The sequence below is a fragment of the Peromyscus maniculatus genome, chromosome 20 (genome assembly GCF_049852395.1).
Source record: "Peromyscus maniculatus bairdii isolate BWxNUB_F1_BW_parent chromosome 20, HU_Pman_BW_mat_3.1, whole genome shotgun sequence".
In the NCBI taxonomy this organism is placed as follows: Eukaryota; Metazoa; Chordata; class Mammalia; order Rodentia; family Cricetidae; genus Peromyscus; species Peromyscus maniculatus.
In genome coordinates this window covers 61,187,155-61,209,294 of record NC_134871.1, presented here as the reverse complement: position 1 = coordinate 61,209,294, position 22,140 = coordinate 61,187,155, and the positions used below count along the sequence as shown (strand labels likewise).

Below are 22,140 nucleotides of genomic sequence, written 5' to 3'. Positions count from 1 at the left end.
TGTGTGTGTGTGTGTGTGTGTGTGTGTGTGTGTGTGTGTGTGTTTCTTTACTGCCTTGCTTTGTCTTTTGGCACCAAGCTTGCTATTTTATCCAGGCAGATCTGTCAGTCTCTGTCTTTTCCAATGCTGGGACTATAGATGCACCCCATCACACCTAGTTTGATATACTACATTGCAGATATATTTTTCTAAAAACATATGTCTCTCTTTAAAACAAAAGTACTTTACTAGTGTAATTTGGATATGGATTGTCCCTCAAAGGCTCAAGACTTGACAACTGGGTCCTCAATGCAACAGTGTTTAGAAGTAAATGGATCAGGATGGCTCCTACTTCAGTGGGTTAATGCACTGATGGATTTAAACCAGAACTGATTGTTGGAAAGGGGTGGAGTCTATAGGAGGTGGGGCATGAGTGAAGGAAATCAGTCACTAAGTATCCTGTCTCCAGCCACTCTTCCTCCCAATCCCCGCCCCCACCCCACCTCACCCCACCCCCACTTCCTGGCTGCCAAGAAAGCATGCAGCCTCCTCTGTCTTGTGTGCTTTGCTTAACTTCAGTCCAACCCAACAAAGTCAGTGAAACTTCCACAACTAGAAACCAACACTCTTCTTCCTCAACATACATTTTCTGAGGAATTTTATCACAGTGAGCAAAAGCTAGCTCTCATATCTGTGTAACTGTAACAGCATAGTCATACCCTGAGCTAATGAAATGTGATATACTTAGGAATTTTAACACAGTACTAATAAAGTATACATACCATGACATGATGTTACAAAATATCACAGTATTTCTAATTCAAATCCTTAAATGGCATTTTGCAGATCCTTTCTGGAACATTTCATTTGACCTGTGCATGTATCACCTGTAGACAGATGTTACAAACAGCACAAACCTGGAAGAATTATATGCTTCCTTCTTCTTTTTTTAGGTTTACATTATTCATTTGTGTTGGGAGGGGGAAGCATACATATGTCATGGCATGCACATGGAGTTCAAAAGATAACTCGCAGGAGATAGTTCTCCATTTCCACACTATGAGTTCCAGGAACCAAACTCAGGACTTCAGGCTTGGTGGCAAGGACCTGAACCCACTGAACCTCTCCCTGCCCCTGTGTCACGTGCTTCCTTAAATCCACACAAACAATACACAAATACACAGATCAAAGTTAAGATCACTCAAAATCACAAGCTACCCACACAGCTAGTGCACTAGCAACTTTTATGTTTACGTTCTGAGTGTTCAAAAGGGATTTGGGTGGCTGTATTAAATATTTTCCAACAGTTATTATTCACTCTGCACACTAGACATCTATTATATCAAGCTTCCATATAGACTATTGAATTTTCTGTGTATTTATTTTCTTGGTAAATTTGCTGATATAACCTCTAACCACAGGATCATAAAGCCAAGGAGACTGTAGACACTATTTAGGATCATCTCTACATTCTTGTAAGTGTGCACCCAATGAGTTAGAGCTACTCAGAACTTTGAAGTTTTTTACAAGTATTGATAAAGATAACCAAGCAGGGGAGAGGGGTCATTTTTTTTTTTTTTAGAGTGCAGGCATAGTACTTAGAAAGTACTGTTTTGTTCTCCAGTGTTATGCACAACTGTAATCTAAACACTGGGGATACAAGCAGAAGGATCAGAAGTTCAAGGCCATCTTCATCTACACAAAGAGTTCCAGTCCAGTCTGGGCTACACAATATGAGGGCCTCTCTCAACAAAGAAAGAAGGAAAGATAAAAAGGAAGGGAAGGAGGGAGAGAGGGAGTAGGGGAAAAGGGAAGCAGGAGGAAAAGAAAATCATGAATATAAAAGAATAAAAGACAGGAATATTTATGAAAATGCTTTTCATTTTCCAATCCAGAATCAATACCTTTAGTCATATGATCAGAGTACAGTAACATAATGCCATAACATAGTATCTATTTACCTAAACATAGTATCTATTTAGGGGGTACCTAAGCTATGCTACTGCTGAAACGATTCTTGAAAAACACCAGTGAATTTCTAGTGACCTTGCAAAGTCATAGGAGTTGAACCTTGTCCCTACCATATGAGAGTGAATAGCTAGAGAACATTTAATTTGCCTAATGACTGTTTTATTTGTATAGATGTTGACAGACTTGAAGCCGTAAGTCCCCATTCACTTCAGTCAATTCTGCAACTGTCACAGAACACAGAATCAATTGTCACCCTCAACAGGAAATCCACGGTGCAGTTAAGGGTGGAACCATCCCATATTTACTCTTCCTAAAGTAGACAATCTCACATGGCAATGCTGTCCCTGTCAGTAAGCGAGCTGTTGCTCTCGTTGACCTTGAGCTGAACTAGTGCTGGGCTGGGGATGCTCTCGGTCTTAGGCTGCCTGAGTTTGCATCTGTTCTGCCTTATAGTCCTTTTTTAGTGTTCCCTCAGATCTCACTCCCTGGACTGTAGATTAGGAGTAGCAATAGGACTTATATGGAATCATTCTTGCAAATGGTTAAGCATGAGCCTTGCTCATTGTTCAGGCACTGAAAAGGTCTGAACTTCTCCCTGTCCTGTAGAGACATACCTATGCCATACACATGAACACCCAGGGTGAAAAGTACTGCACTCGGGGTAAATATAAAATACACACACACACACACACACACACACACACACACACACACACACACACACATACACAAAATGTTCCATGATTACATTTTTTCCTTTTACTGGATGTTCCCATGTTAAAAGATATAGCATGAATGGGAAAATTCAACAAAGAGAAAAACCACAGATGAAATCCTATGAGAAGGAGTGAATTTCTTCCCAGAGAACATTACTTTGGGGAAGGGAAGGTCAGGTGTTAGTAGCAACTGTGGGGGCAGATGTTGTCTTTTCAAATTTAGACCAGAGTTTAGGGCTGAGATAATTAAAAGTGCTTTCGTGATGAGAATTGTAATAAAAATAATAACAAACAAGTTTTGGTGTGCAGTAAGAAATGGACCCAAATTATGTGAGTGACCTGGGAGAGCAGTGAGCAGCAGAGCACAGAAGAGGTCAGTTTCTTTTGTTCAGAGTTTCCTCTGTATTTATGTCACTAAAAGTTAGCAGTGGGGATTATAAGGGCTCAGGAATAAGTGGTTGCCACAGTACAAAGAATCAGGTGGCGACAAAGTCTTAGGCTGGTTTTGCTGAAACACCAGGAAGTCAGAGAGCAGATGAAAAAGCTCCAGGTATAAAGCAAGCTGAACTGCCATTGGCTGTTAACTGGTCTAGACCAGTGGTTGGTTGGTGGGGCAATGAAACTCAAGTCCAGAAGCACATGGCAGAACCCAGAGAGAACCACTGTCCCGTAAGCACGCAAAGCTTCAGTGATAGATGTCCTCCCAAGAGAAAGATAAGAAAGAATTGCAAGCCCCAGGTAAGTGGGCTGGTCCACCTGGACATCATATGAGCTGTGAGGTCCCAAAGAGACCCAGGACATGTCTCATTCAGTACCCATGGCTCCTCCTAGCACTGCTGACCCTGACTCCTGCCCTCTACCTCTCTAGCCCAGAGGCTGGGCTTTGTTTCTCTTCCCCAAGCTTCTGATTACTATATAGCTCAGCCATGTTGGCTACACATTCTCTTGGTTCCCGTGTGCTCTCTTGGTCCTCTTGGACCCCTCTCTCCTCTTTATTCTCTCCTCTCTTCATCCCTCGCTCTTCCCCCTCTCTCTCCTCTCATAGCCCTGTCTATTCTGCTGACCAGGTTCAGTCAGGACCCTTCCAGATGCCTCTAGCTGTTTTCTCCCTCATCTCTACAATAAACCCTTCTCCTCAACCATGACTAGGAGCAGTCATTCCTCATTTTCATTCATCTCCCAGGTCTCTTTGGGACCTCCCGTGAAAGGAATGAGATTTGCCTACAGAAGATCACTCTTTATGTCCATCTTTCCTAGGTAGAAATGTTGGTTTTCCAAGCCTCCAGTGAATAATTCTTGCTATGCACAGTGATTTTTTTTTCTGCTTTAGAAGCTAAGATTGAAAAGTTGAGCCTCCTCAAACATACATTAACACAGTATGTGGTTGAAGAGACAGAGGAAGAATTAAAAGTCAGATACTTTGTATTTCACTGAATCGATTGAATTACCATCTTGGTTACTTACTGTAAAATAAAAACCCTACTCGGCCTCAGTGTTCTCATTTACAAAAGTAAAATACTAGCAAACTTACAGACTCAGCATCTTCATAAGACATGTGTGCCTGATGCACCTGCCACGGAGCCCAGTACACAGCAAGTACTAAAGAGACAGTAACTATTTCCATCGCGACTGAACAGACCAGAGACATTCATATGCAATATGGATGCTTAGGAGAATACACACCTACTTGCAAATACAGGTAGCCAATAAAAGGGAAAGCATGTATTTTGAGCAAAAAGACAACAGGCATTGAAATTAGAGAAATCCAGCATTTAAAAATATAATGGCATTAAATACCCTCTCCTTTTAGCTCAGTTTTTGGCTCAGGAAGTTACAAGTTAATGTTGTTGTTGTTGTTGTTGTTGTTGTTGGAAATAGGATGATGAAATAGTGACGCCATCACTATTCAGACAGTAAACATCTGTTCACACTGTGATAGGCTACATCTGCTTTGGCTCTCCCACACCCGCACCTGAGGACACTGGTTAGCCACTGCAAAAAGTATAACTTCGGCTCCTACCTGGGGTGCCCTCTGATGTCTTTATTCCCATTCTACAGCAGTACTGTGCAATCCCGTAATCCGCAATCTTCGCGATGATAGCAGCATTGGGATAGAGGGTAAAGAGCAACACGTTGTGGGGTTTCAGATCACGGTAAATAATCATGGCTGAGTGGAGGTATCTGTCAGAAAAGCACACAGGAAGTCTTACCAAAAGGTTTGGTCATATTAGATTAATTGGGTCATAATTTTTCTCAATATGTTATGTCTTTTATGCAAAACATCAAAAATACTGCGTTAACGTTGCCCTTGGAAGTTGAAGGATATACTGCAAACAAAACTTAAAACATGTCTTTTATGCAAAACATCAAAAATACTATGTTAACTTTGCCCTTGGCAGTTGAAGGATATACTGCAAACAAACTTAAAACATAAAGATCAAATATTAAAGAGCAAGGTGATGCCTGTACAATATCTGGGTGTTAGATGGAGTCAAAGAGTACTTGGATTTGGGCATTTTTGAGCAAAGATTAAAAATTACTTAATATAAAACACAACGTTTTAATCTCAGCCAAGTATTACTCACTCTGCAAACATGGTGGAGGACCTCAGTTTCCCCAACCCTAACACAACTGTTATCACCTCTCATTAGACCTCTTTAAATTGCCGACTTTCCCTGTCCACTGACCTGACAGGAATATTGTGACCTTCTCTGAAAGGACAATTTTTCACAGGACTTAATGGAGGATTTGTTAAAATCCTTTGTTTATTTGTGGTTCGGAATTTGGTTAAGGTTATATTTTAAAAAAATATTTACCCTATTACCTCCTACCAATCATTGCTGAGGCATTAGAAATAGAGAGGCTGTGACATCTGAAACCATCTGTTGGGCAATAGCTTAGAAAGAGTGTGTCATTTGACGCCATCAACTACTGGGTTGATTCTCTCTTCCAGGATGTACATAGGCCATGACATCAGATCCGTGTATTTCAGGATATACAGTTTGGGCTGATCAATAACATAAATTCTTTAATGAAGTTGACCTTAGCAAGAGTAATTGGCTTGACTGGAAAATTTGCTAAGGACTTACTGAAAGTCCATTAGCTGTTCTTGAGGAAAAACAGGGGATTAAGAATTTAAAAATTAAACATACATCACCAAACAGCATCCCAAACTGCTGTAACACATCCCTCCCTCAATCACAGATAAAACACAGGCTCCTTCAGAATACCTTTCTAGGACTAAAATATAGTCAATTTAAAATTATGTCATTTGGAGATCAAGGTTATCTGGTTTAATTACAATATTTAATTATGGAATTTAATCTTAAAAGTGCAATTGTAATACCTGTAATAGAAAAGAAAAAAAGCTTTTGAAATTGTAATTAGCACAAATTATTTCTCAGTGACAATAACTCAGACAAATAAATTGAAGCATTGTTTAAGAATAAGTACTGTCAAATATTTTATTAACATAAACTATACTGAGTCTGTCTTTAATCATCCTTATTGTAAGAATCTCTAAGAAGCCCCTATCTCTATAAATTAAGGTTAACTTTATCTTATCCCGAATATATTATGCTGAAAATAGCATGCATTCATTCCTTTAACAAATATGCATTGGGCATCTGTCTATGGGGATCACTCATTAGTGGACACAAAGCCTTCTTTGTACCTCTGCTTTTAAGAGGGTCACAGTCTAGGAAAAGACAGGCGCTTGGCTACAGTAAGGTGGCAGAAGTGTGTGAGTGTCAAGTGCCAAGGAAGCAGCAAGGGAAATGCACAGGCTCTCCCTCCCCACACAGCTCTCAACGTGAGGCGAACAATAATCCCTGCCAGTCCTTCTCCAATGCAGAGTCTTCCATGGAGCAGAGTCCAAGAAACACAAGCAGCGTCTCAGACAGTTCTCACCATCCTCTCTGTCCATAGACCTTAACTCAGAACAGCTTTGTTTTCATTGCAAAGAAGAAAATATTCTTACAAACAGTAGGAAGAAAAGTAACCAGAAAAAAGGTAATAATAACAAAGATAAGTGAAATCATTTTAAAAGCTGAAGAAACCAATGTCTACATCATTTTAAGAAGATGAGGCAGGAAAAGGGAGAGTTTAAAGGTCAGCCTGGCTACCACATGAGTCTCTGACTCACAAAAACAAAATCAAATGAGCAAATACAGATACATGTAAGAAAGACTCACTCTCCGTGAAGAAGCTGAGCTTTATGGTAGAGAGGGCATGCCAGTGAACCCTTAGAGAAATGAGTTCTCCAGCAGAGCACTCGGTGGAAAGAAGGGCAGATCTATGGGCACCAGCCTGGTTAGAATGTGGATGAGAAAGATGGCACGGAGTGAAGATTGCAAAGGAAACCAAGGGGCACGCAGAAAGCGCCCTGACACCACAGAACTAGGTGTACCTTGTAAGTAACTGGAAATACCAGGGACTCCCAAATATGATTAGATTTTTATTTCAGGGGAAATATTCTGATAATTGCCTCTAGAGACTGAATCAAAGTGGAAATAGTGACATAAAAGTAAAGGAAATTATAAAAAAATAAAACATAAAATAAGCTGGGCGGTAGTGGCGCTTGCCTTTAATCCCAGCACTCGGGAGGTAGAGCCAGGCAGATCTCTGTGAGTTCAAAGTCAGCCTGGTTTAGAGAGTAAGATCCAGGACAGGCACCAAAACTACATAGAGAAACCCTGTCTCCATAAACAAAAAATAAAATAAAATATATTAAAAGATCTGGTAGATACATAGACATATAGATAGGTAGATGACATATTATAGATAGATGAAAGATAGATAGATAGATAGATAGATAGATAGATAGATAGATAGATAGATAGATAGATAGATAGATGATTGATAGATGAATATATAGCAAAGTAGATAATAGATAGATGATATAGATACTGATCAACAGACTGATATTGAGACAAGGTTTCACTGTGTAATCTAGGCAAACTGTGAACTCATAAAGGGACACTAGCTGTAGATGGAGAGAAACGTGATCTTTCTGTGACTGTACTGGTCCTGTTCTGACAAATGGGGAATGCAGGAGAAAGCACATGCTCAAGGTAGGAGGCCATAGCAAGGAGAATAAATTCAAGTTTGAACACACTGAAACACAGGAAGTTTTAGAAGCTATGTGAGAATTCTGAGGAAAAGCTGAAGGGAAGGTGCTGAATTAAAGACAGGATCTTGATGAAAAGATTAATAACATAAAGACATTTTTATGTGTCATTCTAAATAGCTACACTAACTAACAAACCTTAAAGACACAAGATTTGATTACTTGTTTCTACCACGTAGCTATAGTCACATGTTAACAATTATTTGAAATTACAATTTTTAATATATACATATTTATTTTTCTTTATTGAAAAGGTATTTTTCATACAATTTTTTAACATTGAGTTTTAAAATTACATTTAGTGTTAGTGGAAGATTAACAGCTACTGGTACCTCTCCAGTAGGTACCTCCTGGGGGACCAGATCTAGAGTTTCTTCCTGGCTTTAGACTAAGAACAAATGAGACACAGGACTGAAGCATTTGCTAAACTTCCACTGGCTTCACAAAAACATGGGACTTGTTATTTGAAATAAAGGCCAGGGAGACTGAGCCTATGGTGCTGTGGACTTGCAACTTAAGTATTGAGTAAAAACAGCAAGTCCTCGGTTTATAAATTAACACTGCAGGATTACATGAAAAAAAAAAAATGGAGGAAAATCTGGGACCCGGGATCAGTTAAATCAAGAAAACGATTGTGATGGGTTTGTAAAGCCAAGCTCAGTTTACCGTGAGGCTCCCCCTGGTGTTCGAAAGCCCACATGTCAACCCAAATCCAAATGCCTGCATGTTGGTAAATTTCCAAATCTGCATGGCTTTCAGAAGTCCTGGAGGAGATAATTGCCTCTTTTCCTTCCTGCTCACGCCCTTTCTCAATGCTGTCTGAAAGGACTACTCACAGGCTTTCAGAGCAGGAGGAATTTGCATCTACTGCCCGGAAAAATGGTGGTAGGTGCGGGGGTACTGTGCCTATGCCTCCCTCCCTACTGCCAACACGCGTTTCCTAAGGGCTCCCTGTTCTGGAAGCTAGAATGGGATTTAGCTAACAGGACAAACCTACATGAAAAGACAAGCCAAAATACCCAGGAGTTGGGCATTGCAGGCTAGTCAGGCAGTGGGTATATAGCCTAGGCACACTCAGAGACCTCAGAAAGACATGTGGCAGAACACAGCAACCAGGAAGCAAGGGAGGAGGAGTAGGTCTACAACAGGAGAAAGATCCGATCCAATGTCTATTGTAGCCCTGAATCATCAGAGCAGCCTTTCCCCAGGCTTCAGGAACACAGAAATGCCTTGCCCTGAAGACAAGAGAGACATAAATGAAACGTGGGCACAGTGGTACTTGTGTTTATGATACTGTTTTTTTTTTTTTTTTTTTTTTGGTTTTTTGTTTTTTGGTTTTTGGTTTTTTTTTTTTTTTTTTTTTTTTGGTTTTTCAAGACAGAGCTTCTTTGCGCCTTTCCTGTAACTCGCTTTGTAGACCAGGCCAGCCTTGAACTCACAGAGATCCACCTACCTCTGCCTCCCGAGTGCTGGGATTAAAGGCGTGTGCCACCACCGCCCAGCCCAATATCTATGTTCTTCCCAAGCTATTTAATGGTACACAGGTAGTGCAGGGGTAATGGGAAATGATGGGGATGTAAAGATGCCAAGGGAGAGAATTGTGAGACTAGGTACATGAAAAGTTAGAAATATTCTTGTAATGACTAGGTAAGTAAGTGCTCAGAAGGACAGAAGGAATGAAGGATGGCTACTAAGCCAAACCATGGTTGGGGGAAAAAATTGCAATGAGAAGGATATCAAGGATTGAACTTGGGAGCCTACAATTACCACAAAAGTCTTCAGTATTATGCATAGTGTTCAGGCTAAAAGATGGGTAGGGGTTAGAAAGGCAAAAATTACAACTGCTGAGTATATGCAGCAGTGATTTATGAAGGTCTTTTGTCTTCAGGAATGATCTTTCTACTCTGGGCTGCTGTGCCTCAAAGGCTACTTCTAGCATCCAGCTCAGGGTTGGCTGTGACTCTGAGTCACATGACATTTCCATGTGGAATTCAACATTTGTCACTCTGATCTGCTTCAGAAATATAGACTAGTTTTCCATGATTAAAATGTCTCTACTTCCTACTTCCCTTGATGTTTGGAGGCCTAACATACTTACCTGGAGATGCACACATCTAAGGTTCAGATTATGAATGTAAGAGCATGAATACCAGGTTGAAGTGCTACTACTGCCAGCTATGAAGTTCTGTGCTCTCCTGCTATTTATTATATTATAAAGTTACAAACCTCGACCAAGGGACGGATTGTTAGCAGAGTACAACAAGGAAGTGGTGTTCTTAGAGCCTGGGGGTGAATTCGGGGTTACACTACTCATGCACTAAATAGAGGACAGTGGTAGCCCATTACCTCAGGCCATCAGCCACATGCAACGCGATCCTATGTTGGAGGGTTCTGGTGAGGCTGGCTTTGTCCTGCTGCAGCAAACGATCCAAGGAACCCTTGGAGGCCAATTCCATTACCAACATCCGAGGACGAATCCCAGCTGCCAGCAAAGATATCAAGCTTGGGTGGTGGAGGTGGCAAAGTACCACCAGCTCCTGCAAGGGGCCAGAGTCATGTGAGTCTCACACCATCACGGATCCATTGCCTGGTAACTTATAGTTCTTCAACTCGGTAAACCAGTTTTCCCTGAGTGACTGGATTGCTGTAAATGTTTTCTTGCTCTTTGAGCTTTTTAAAAGAAATTCTAACCACTAATTTTGCACTACTAATCAAATTGCGGTTTTTAATTTTGTTTTTCCTTCTGATCTGCTTTTATGAGAACACTTAATGTTGGAGTGGCAGGCAGAGGTGGTCATACTAACAGGTCAGGTTATTCTAACCCTTAAATTGTAGCAAGTCACAGAATCTATTTCAGCCCTGGACTCAGAGCAACCACTGTTGAGTCAACCTTCACTGACATAAGGGGTAAACTGTAGCCTCTGGTTCAAAACCACAAGGTTTGCTAAGGACACATGGGCAAGACCACAGGAGCAGATGATGACCCTGCCTGAAAACGCTAATGCCTTCCTACTGCTCCTATATTAAAATCCCGTGTAGGAGATGGAGAGATGACTCAGCGATTAAGAGTTCTTGCTATTCTGCCTGAGGACCCAAGATCAGTCCCCAGCCCCCACAATCACATCAGATGACTCACAATCATCTGTAACTCCAGCTTCCAGGGATCCTACACTCTTTTACAGCTCCATGGGCACCCCCACACATGTGGCATCACAAACATTTATACAAATAAATGAAAAGACCTGACCTAGCTCCACATTACCTCCTACACCCTACTTTCTTTCATCCTTGTCTGTATTCACCATCCTTCAGCCACATGAGAATCTTTCAATCCCAAGTACATGCTAGCTCCTCTCAGCCTGTATCTTTGCCCATGCTAACCCTTCAGCCTTGAGATTCCCCCAACCTTTGCAGGGCCAAGAGCCTCTTCACAGTCAGATATTAGTCAAACACCACTACTTCCTTAAGTGGCCCCACCTTGGCTCACCTTCTTGAAGCCATGCCCAACTACAAGAAACAGAAATGCTATTGTAGCTTTCATGGACCTTTCTCTACATCACACCTCAAGCAGCTCAACACTCTCCTTAATGATAGCATTAATGTATGTGAAGTCCATGTTCAACTGTATTCTGGATATGTACATTCACTCTGAGAGTGTAATTTAATTGAGGCTTATTATTTCAACATGCACATTCTTCTAAACCACTTTTATATCATAGAGGACTACTTTGGAGTTTCTTATGGTAGTGTTTCTGAATTCCATTGATCTTTCCTCCATATATTCTTTAATCTGGCACCATACTTTAGTTGAACTTTTTCTTCTTCTTCTTCTTCTTCTTCTTCTTCTTCTTCTTCTTCTTCTTCTTCTTCTTCTCCTCCTCCTCCTCCTCCTCCTCCTCCTCCTCCTCCTCCTCCTCCTCCTCCTTCTTGGTTTTTCAAGACAGGGTTTCTCTATGTAGCTTTGTGCCTGTTCTAGAACTCACTCTGTAGCCCAGGCTGGCCTCAAACTCACAGATATCCACCTGCCTCTGCCTCCCAAGTGCTGGGATTAAAAGCATTGCCACCACCAATCATCCCTAGATGAACTTTTTATCTTCTGTGATAGTAAACTGACTTGGGTTTTATGTGTGATAAGAGAAGCCTTGCTTCCTAACAAGGGGCTTCAAAACTGTGGAGTGCCCATGCTGACTTGACTGTCTGCAGAATTTTGAAAGCTAACACAGAGAGGTTTGCTATCCCAAGAGAGCAAAGGCTTTTCCAAGAACAGAGCTTGATACTGCAGTCATATTTGCTCAGGAGAGAGAAGTCTTTTCATACAATGTCTGATCAGCTCAATTAGCTAAACCTGATATTCGGAAGCCCCATTCCTTCTATTTACCTTCCTGGACATGGTCAAAAGACTAAGCCAGGTTTTCTATATTGGAAAGGCACTTTGGTGACTCGGACAAGAAAGGAGAAAGAATAGGTAATGACCATCTTCCTGGTTGACAGGGAGGAGCCAGGGCAGGCAACAGGTCATATCCATGGCAGACAACCTTCCAAATGCAACACTAATCACAAAATGCTTTTCTTTTTCTCCTTCTCCTTCTTCTTCTTCTTTTGCTCCTTCTTCAAGTAAAGAAGTATATGATGTACATTCTACATTTTGTGTTTCTTCCATCATTCCTCCAGTACACCTCAGTGCTGATACACTGACCAGCTCTGTGTATATTCTTAGTGTTTTGCTTCTTCCAAGCATTCCATGTATATATATTACAAACTTTCTAGAATGTAATACCATATATACATAGCCTGAAAAATCAATTTATTTGACAAATTACCCTGGGATTGAAAGAGATCATGCTAGAATTAAAGACTAGCCTCACTTTAAAAAAATGTTTTGTTTCTGTAACTACAGTGTGACTTTTGATATTACCAATAAAAACAACCTCTCAGCATTCTTTGAAATAAGTTTTTTCATTATTCAGACTAAAAGTTTGTACTATAATATTAAAAGTTTTCCATATTTATTTGGATTCAGTCACAAATGGTATTTTTCATAAATTAAGAAAAACTGTGAGAATAGATTCAAAATTAGAGTTCTATTAAATGACAGCAGAATTAACAGTTAGTTTACTTTTCTTCCAGTCTTGTCTCTCCTTATTCCAAATGTGAACAGAAAGTCAAGAAAAAGGAAATAACTCCTACCAGCACCCAAACAAGGACTAGAGCAGCTCCTGCTGGCTCTGCGGTCCCTTTTCTCTCCTTCTAAGAGTATCTGAGATTTTGCTTCACCTAGGCAATTCAGTGACTTCAAGGAAAACAGACCCCAGTCCTAGCCACAAAATCAAGTGGTGGGAATATTCTAAACAATATAACCCTTGCTGGCACAGTGATTGGCTCAGTGACACAGATCTCCACCAACGTGCACACACCATTACCCAGAACAAAAGTGTTTGACAAGAAAAGGACAGTGACTTCATTAAGACCCAGAGCTGTCATTTTTTTTACTTACTGGGCTATTATGTAGGAGGGTTTTTGTTGGTTCTTTTGAGACATAAGACTTCATGTGTCTAATTCCCCTATGTCTGTGGAATGTAACTGCCCAGGCTAGAACTAGTTCATCACACTAAGAAAGGCCATTTTGAGAAAATGAAACCAGTTAAGCGAATTACAAAGACCAGCTGGACTGAATCAGCAATGCGGTGGCAAGGTTCTTTCATTTTATTTTCAAAGGCTGGAGGCAAAGGGATTTATTGGATGAAACTGGCTGTAGAAAGCTTCTGAGTTAAGAGAGACACAGAGCAGAGAACTAAGTATCTAGAACTCTCCAACAAATTAAGAAGGGAAAATAGTGCAGTGTGAACCGGGAAGGGTAAAGTCCAGTACCTCCTGAGTAAAGCCATCCTGACTGTGGGAGTCACTATAGTCTCTGTTGAGTGCCGCCTGCCCATATAACCTGAACTTGAAAAGCATACGTCAACAGTACCCAGCCTGTAAAGGCTCCCAGTCAGACAGTGGTGACCTGAGCACACAATCCTATAAAATAAAATGTATGCCATTTCTTATCTTTACTCATTGATATCACCCTTTAATAACGAGTATAGTCTATGTCCACTAACATGTCAATATCTCCCAGGCACAGGAAATGAAGAAAAAATACTCTGTAGAAAATAGAGTCTAGCCAGGCAGTGGTGGCCCACAGGTTTAATTCCAGCACCCAGGAGGCAGAGGCAGGCAGACCTCTATGAGTTCCAGGAAAACCTGGTTGGTCTACAGAGTAAGTTCCAGGACAGCCAGGGCTATGCAGAGAAACCCTGCCTTGGGAAAAGGGGATGGGATGGGGCGGGAGGGGCGGGTAATAGAATATGAGATCAGGAACTTGCTAGACTTCAGGTGCAGAAGCAAACAGAAGCCGATGAGGGTCTGAATACTGTGGGGCACAAGAGACAAAACACATCCCTGATAGTTCTCAGGATTCTACATTCCAGGAAATACTGGTGAATGTCCTCTGACTGGCCCATGGTGCACGTCCCGAATGCCAAGGCTAACAAGAGAAATAGGAAATGTGAATCTCCCCCTGGTTTTACCTCAGACTTAAAGACTAATTAGAGGAATTTTCAAAATGCTTTTTGCTTTATCACTTAGCAGCAAAAAAACAAAAGTTTCTAGCTCGATAAGGAGAGGAAGAAGTGGGATTCAAATTTTTGAGGATCCTTATTTTATATTTTGACATATTTATAAGAAATAAAATTTTCCTAGTAAAAAGAAAATGTCATGAGTTAATATAATAACATCATGGGGTTTCTTACTTGTCTTAACAGCCTAAGTGATGTATGTTTATTAAAAATCTTCACAGCCACTTCCTCTCCTTCATAGGCAGCCCGATAAACTGATCCAAAACTTCCATCACCTTTGGGGAAGAAAAGAGGAAGCATTTAATCTTCTCAAGTAGAGAAACCAGAAATGTTTTATGTGCCATAATTGTATCTGTTGTATATTCAGAAAAATCTGGTCCCTTGTTTATAGAATCAGCTTCTTGGAATGCTTCCCTTCCCTTCTAGTCAGTAAAGCCACAGTCAAATTCATTCATGGACCTGTCCCCCAGCCTTCCTCTCTCCCATCTGTCCATGATCTACTCCTCTAACCTCGTCTCTTTATATGCAGATACAGTTTGCACACTTTCACAAACAGCCACAAGCCACTGTCTAAATGCTATTCTATATACTTTTGCAAATCTCAAACACAGCCCACTGAAAACAAACCAGGCTGTTATTTTTTTTTTGCCTCCAACTCATATTAAGTCCACTTTCTGTACATATCTGATAAAAATAAAATGAGATGTTTTCAGTATCATTCTGATGTTTAAAATAAAACCCTAAGGGGAAGAGAGAAGAAACACATGCATGGAAGATATGTCAGCATTTCAGGTGGGTGTAGAGAGTCCTGATTCTGTAAAGACCTTTCCTATCTGAGAATCATTGTCACATTCTTTGAGTGACCAACAAAAATATAACATTGAGGACTGCTATTGTGTGTTTCTGATACCTAGGAAGGGAAGATAATTGAAAGCAAGGGCTCTCCTCTAGTTCTCAATCAAATCAGACCACTGAAGCACCTATTTATGCTGGTTTTCCAGAAGAATAATCTTTTGAAGACGGAATGTGCCCAACTCTTCTAACCCACAAAAGTCTACAGAAGTATACCAAAACCATCTTTACAAAATAAGTCTATCTATACATATTCAGGTCTACCTCATACTTGCTCTTCCGACTGGCTTTTTTGTCAATTTGACAGGAATTAGTGTCATCTAGGAAGAGGGAATCTCAATTGAGAAAATGTCGCCATCAGATTGGAATGTGGGAAAGTCTGTGGCCAGCCCACCGTGAGTGGTGCTGCATCTGGGCAGGTGGCCCTCGGTTGTATTAGAAAGCAGGCTGAGCAAGCCACAGTAAGCAAGCCAGTAAGCAGCACTCCTCTATGGTTTCTGCTTCAGTTCTTGCCTCCGGGTTGTTGGCTTGAGTTCCTGCTCTGACCTCCCTTCATAATGGACTGTATATGCTCTGAACTGGAATAAACTCTTTTCCCCAAGTTTCTCTTGGTCGTGGTATTTATCAAACAATCACTGTGTAACAGTTAAGCCACTCCCTGAGAAGGAAAAGATTAAGAGAAACCGCAAATTCACTCATGTCCTAAAATAAGCAAACAAATAGAATCCTTGGGATGGGGACTAACAGTTCTGTCCAAATTATTCTAGTGTCAATATGGGAGGACTCTTTAACTGTAAAAAAAAAAAAGTTTTAGAAATAGATGTTGTTTAGAAAATATGGTGCTCGACCCTATCTCCTGGGGCTTAGCAACTTTGAGAGATGTTACAATTGTCATAGATGGGATAGGAAACAGATAAAACAGTCATCACATGGTAGAAACAAGGGATTCTGATAAACAGCCTACAAGACAAGTAAGATCTCAAATGATCCCCAAATGACAATGGCAATGGCAATGATTGAGAAGGTTTGATTTAGTCAGCTTTCTATAAAGACACGCAGAGTGTACAAGCTTTTAAGCACTCGAAGGGACAGGAGCCACAGAAATGTTTTCTATCTAATTAATGAGATATAAACATTAGTGCTTTTAAGTAGCCTTTGGGAACATTCCTAATAAACTGATCAAACCTGTCCACTAATTCGAAAAACACTGCAATCAGGATGAATATTGTGGCCAGGTCTGTCTGGCAACTTGAGACCCTTCAGAGAAAGGGCACTTTGTGCCTGCTACTTGCCTATACTCAGCAACTGGCAATTTGGCAATTTGAGTTAACTCACTATTATAAGTATATTCACTGACACAGTTCTAAGAAATTGACGTTCATACTAAACTTCCCATCACTCTGAACAAAAGAATGGGGGGTGTTAAAGGATTTGTTTGGCATTTTATGTCATATCCCAGATTTTGGAAATACAAATATCAGGTTATAGGAATATATCCTATTTCATTTCCCTCCTACTATGTAATACTATTATATCTTAACAGATCTTAGGTATTTCTTAATAGTAGCTAAATTAATAGATGTATTCACATACAATAATAGCAGACACCTCATCAAGCATAATCAAATTAGCTTGAAACATTTAGGTTAAATCCACTCACTGTCTTGTTTTTCCAATGACTTCCAGAGAGATTTTTGAACTTGAGAACGTCACCCTACTTACAGTATACCTTAGCAGTATCATACTGCACCTAGAAAATTGCTAACAGGCCAAGTTTTAAGCATTCTCAAAACACCAAAAACGATTATCATAGAAGACCATATATATATATTGCAAATAGTTAGCTTAGATTCCACAATGTATACATATAACAGGGTGTGCTTATTCTATTAATATATGCACCCTTCACTTGTTGATTTAGAGGTGAAACTTAACACATCTTTGAAAAGAAACGACTAGAGTGCTGAGTTCTTCCATGCACCAAAGGCATTACAAGAACATCAGCTCTTATTCTGGAAGAGCCACTTGAGCAGATAGAACACTATCACACATCATGTGCTGACCATTTTTTCAGGAAGTAGTTGCAAGTTTTAAACTTTGTCAACTTCTTAACTTTATAAAGCATAGTCCAAAATATCTCTTAAGCTTCAGGGTACATATAGAGTGGTATAATAGCAACAAGAATATTTAGGTAAAGCACCTAAAGATGCTATGTGAATTTGGTGATTCTCATCAGGCCCTGTTGAAAGCCTTTGATTGAATTCAGTCAATACCCAGGAACTGTTCGGCACACCCCCTCAAAAAAATGTGTATATATATACATAGGTCATGTATATTACCAATTTAATGCTCCTGATTTTTAATCCCTAAATCTTATGACTATTGGTAAAGGTTCCATATTGTCCTATGAGCTTCACTTCAGTGACTGTACAGAAGTGTTCCTCCTCTACATATCCTTCTTGGGGTGAGGAATGGCTATTTCAACTGAAGATCTCCCTTCTGCCACCTCATTGCTCATGAGCAGAAGAAGCTCAAGGACAGAGTCCATAGATACCTGTGCCTCCTGCTAGGCCTAGCCTCATCATCTAGTCTACAAACATGTATACAAAGCAAACTCCAGCTCTGCAACACGACACAATTATAAAGCAAGTCATTCCAAGTGAACACTTATTCTATCAAATATATAAAAAAAATGGCTGAGATTTATAAAGATCTGATTACAATAGCTGATTATTTTCTAAATCAAGAGGAGAAAATTGCATCCTCCTCTTTTTTGTTGTTATTTCAAATATAACAGAGATAGTTACCTAAGAGAAACTCAGGTGCTTCCTCAAATTCCAACTCATCATTGTTCAACATAATATTTCTAGGCAGGTCAGCCAAAATCAAGTCAGGAGCAATCTGAGATATTGGAATAGTGAGCCTTGGTTGATCTGGATTTATTAGCAGGTCTCCTAAGAAGTATGTAAAAGATTATTTTTAAAATGTAAAGGTATACAAAAATCCGTGGTCCTAGCTTACAGAAAAACACATCTTTAGATTTTTCCTGCTAGCCTTAGATTTTTCTAGAAAAAAAATCTGATAAACACCTAAAATATTAATATCAAGGTATTTAAAATTTTAAACACATACTCCTCGGTTCACTCACTACGTGGTAGAATTCCCACCTAACTTAGACCAGATGGCCTCTGACTGGGAAACTCTTGGTCTCCATTTCCGCCACATCTATGATGGAGATGCATGGCAAGAATGCTGCTACCTGCAAATGCTGTGTTTCTGTCTTCTTAACAGTTCTGTCACACATAGGTTTCCTTTCCTATTTCCACCTCCAAGATGAGATTATTGTGGTGGCTTGGATGAGATGTCCCCCAGAGGTCTCAGGGATTTGAATATTTAGTTCCCAGTAGGAGGGGATTAGAAGTGTGACCTTAGTGAAGGAAGTATGTCCCTGAGAGCAGGTTTTGACTTTTCTAAAGCCATATGCATTCCCAGTGAACTCTAACTCACTCTCTCTCTCTCTCTCTCTCTCTCTCTCTCTCTCTCTCTCTCTCTCTCTCTCTCTCTCTCTCTCTCTCTCCTTCCTATCTGTGACTTGAGATGTGAGCTCCCAGCTTCCAGACTTAGCTGCTATGACTGCTATCTGTTGTCTGCGCCATTATGGACCCTGACTCTCTGGAAACTGAAGCCCAAAACAGACTCTTCTATAATTTGTCTAGTCTTGGTATTTTATCACTGCAAAGGAAAAATAACCAATGCAGTCATGATAATAAGTGTCCTGTATTTAAACAGGAAATCAGCATTGTGAGGAAACATAATACAAGCCATTATTGACACTAAGTGAACTTTACTTTTCTGAACTGTCACTATAATTGAGTACAGTATCATGACTCAATACAGATAAGAATAATTTTTATGTATTAAAATCATTTTAAAAAGTGAGGGCACCTTAAAATCATTTGTAAATGTGTCAACACCTACCTTCTTCTGCTTTCTTCATTAAGTCATCAAGTAAGATCTTCTGATGTTCTTCTCCATCATTAAAACTGTACAATGCCCATTTCTTCAACAGAGTTTCTCCTTCCCCACAAATGTCAATCTCTAGCAACCCAGGAAACCATTCTTCCATGAGGGAGTCAATGTGATCCACAACTTGGCCCAAAAGAATACAACCTACATAATTCAAAATGAGGAATTCATGGGTAATTCTTACCATGAGTAAGTGAGCAAAAACTAATATTTTAGAGCATAGAGTCAATGAAATCTAGCACAAAATCCCCCAGATCTATAGGAAGACGTAAACATAAAAACACTGAGGCCTCAACAGACCTCAATATTTAGACCTAAATAGATCAGAGAAGATCTTCTTTGGGATACATTACAGTCAGGATCTCAAAAATACAAAGCTAAGAAACAATACTGAAATCTATAAAGGAAAAATTCCAACCTGCATACAAGACAAAAACATTAGAATAACATTAGGACTCTCATAGCAACCATTAAACCCAGAAAGCACGTAATAACACAATTCAGCCTCTAAAAGTAAATACCCATGAACACATATTGTTGCAGTCATCAAAGCTATCTTTAAAATTGACTGAGAAATAAGAACACATGAAGATAAGCAAAACTTAGGCATTTTATGTCCACCAAGCCAGCACTGTAGTGGAAACCCTGTAGCAATACTATGTGCAAAAAATAAAAGAGAGAGAGAAAGAAAGCTTCCATCACAAGAGCACAGCAAAGAGACTTCATGAGAGGAACAAACAAAGGACAGATAGGGAAGAATCCACCATGCCCTGTCAGTCAACACAAAACCCTAACGCTAACAGTGGAGAAGGGAAGGAAGAAGAAGAAGAAGAAAAACAACCATCCAACTGGAACAATAGCAGACAAACACATGGGAATTAGCAAAGCTCTCTCAATGTAAACTTTAAGTATAAAGGGCCCCGAATAACCAAGAAAAATGCAAACACACCGACTGAATTAAAAACTCAGATCCTAGCATCAGCCATTTCTCAGAAACAGATCTCCTTGGCAAACATACACACAGACAGAGTCAAATAATGGAAGTAGGTGGAAGCCAAATCCAAGCTGGTCGGTTCTGATATCTAATAAATCAGACATCCAAGGAAAGATAGTCAGAAGATATCAAAGTGACTATATACTTGTAAAGGGACCAAATCACTAAGAATATACAACAATTATAAATATACCTGCACCTAATACTGAGGTTCCCAATTTCCCAAAACAAACCCTAACGGTCATAAACTTCACACAGGTCCTGATACAATAGTTAGTGGGTAGCTTCATCACTCCACTCTCATCTTTAGATAGTTCACCCAAACTAAAAAGGAAAATGGAGACAACAAAGTTAAGCTACATCACAGAATAATGGACTGAGTAGATATCTGAAGATATTCCATCCAACAGACAGGAGCTAGAGTCTCTTCTTCTCTACTGTAAGAACTTTCTCTAAAATAAATCACATTAAAGATCACAAAACAATTTTTAACGAATGTGAAAAAAAAAGAGAATAATTTCTTGTGAAAACATACTCTCTCCAAACCAAAAAAAAAAATGGATTGGTTTCATAATCTATCAAATTTAAGTCAAGAGGGTAGTTGATAGCTCACACAGATGTGTAAGCAATAAAACTGACACAATAACAAAAAGTATCTCCTACCAAACCTCTAAAATAAGCTAATGTCTATGCTCCTCACACTGTTGAAGTACGATCCTAATTGTCTTATTAAATAAAAACCCAGAATCAGATATTAGGGTTAAAGCTGAAAGATCAGAGAAGCAGAGCAGCAGACACTACACTAGAGACTTCATACTTCTATGAATTTTCAGACCAATTAGGGAATGAGATCCTGTCTCCATCCACCTTATATTCCTGTCTCCACCTCCCAAATCCTGGGATTAAAGGCATGTGCCATCACTGCCCAGCTCTGTTTCTCTTTTAGACTGGTTCAATCTTGTATAGCCCAGGGTGGCTTTAAACTCCTGATCTTCTTGCTTTTTCCTCCCATGTGCTGGGACTAAAGGTGTGTGCCACCACTGCCTAGCCTCTATGGTCAACTAGTGGCTAGTTCTGCCTTCTGATCTCCAGGCAAGCTTTATTTGCCAGAACACAAACAAAATATCGTACAACACACTGTTCCATAAAATAGATAGGGAATTAACACTACAAAACTCATATCAAAGTCAGTTCTGCCCTGATACTAAAAACAAACAAAAAGGAAAACCAGGGGGCTGGGATGTAACCCAGTTGGTAGACTGCTTGCTTTGCGTGTACGATAGGAGGTCCTGGTGTCCACTAACACTGTGTAAGCCAGTAGGGGGCAATACATGCTTATAGCTCCAGCAATCAGGAGGTGGACACAGGAAACTGAGAAGTTCAAGGCCACCATTCTCAGTTATACAATAGCTCTGAGGTCAGCCTGGGCTACATGAAAATCTTAAAGAGGGAGAGAAAAAGAAAGGAAGGAAGGAAGGGAGGGAGGGAGAGAGGGAGGGAGGGAGGGAGGGAGGGAGGGAGGAAGGAAGGAAGGAAGGAAGGAAGGAAGGAAGGAAGGAAGGAAGGAAGGAAGGAAGGAAGGAAGGAAACTATACACCAATTTCTCTCATGAACATAGTTGCAAAAATACTCAGTCAAATGCTTGCAAGCTAAATTCAAGACACATTATAAAGATCATGCCCTGTAACTAAATTGGTTTTGTTTCAGGGATTCAAGAGTGGTTCATTACACACAATTCAATAAATGCCATAGAGCACACATACTTCAAACTTAACATACACAAACCAATAGACAGTCTACATGAATAATAAACTTGTTAAGAAAGAATTTAGGGGGAAATCCAATATACAATCACTT

The 22,140-nt window shown here is 40.0% G+C and overlaps 1 protein-coding gene across 2 annotated transcripts in view; it reads right to left on the bottom strand.

The window, feature by feature from the left end:
* Lrrk2 (leucine rich repeat kinase 2) overlaps positions 1-22,140 on the bottom strand; it is a 145,927-nt gene that overhangs the window by 27,632 nt on the left and 96,155 nt on the right. For both annotated transcript variants that reach the window (XM_076556638.1, XM_042264518.2), the window contains exons 37-41: positions 19,242-19,433; positions 18,071-18,217; positions 14,586-14,686; positions 10,141-10,331; positions 4,687-4,847 (exon numbers count right to left, since the gene is read on the bottom strand). In XM_076556638.1, coding sequence (XP_076412753.1) covers positions 4,687-4,847; positions 10,141-10,331; positions 14,586-14,686; positions 18,071-18,217; positions 19,242-19,433 — 792 coding nt within the window. The remainder of the gene's footprint in view (positions 1-4,686; positions 4,848-10,140; positions 10,332-14,585; positions 14,687-18,070; positions 18,218-19,241; positions 19,434-22,140) is intronic.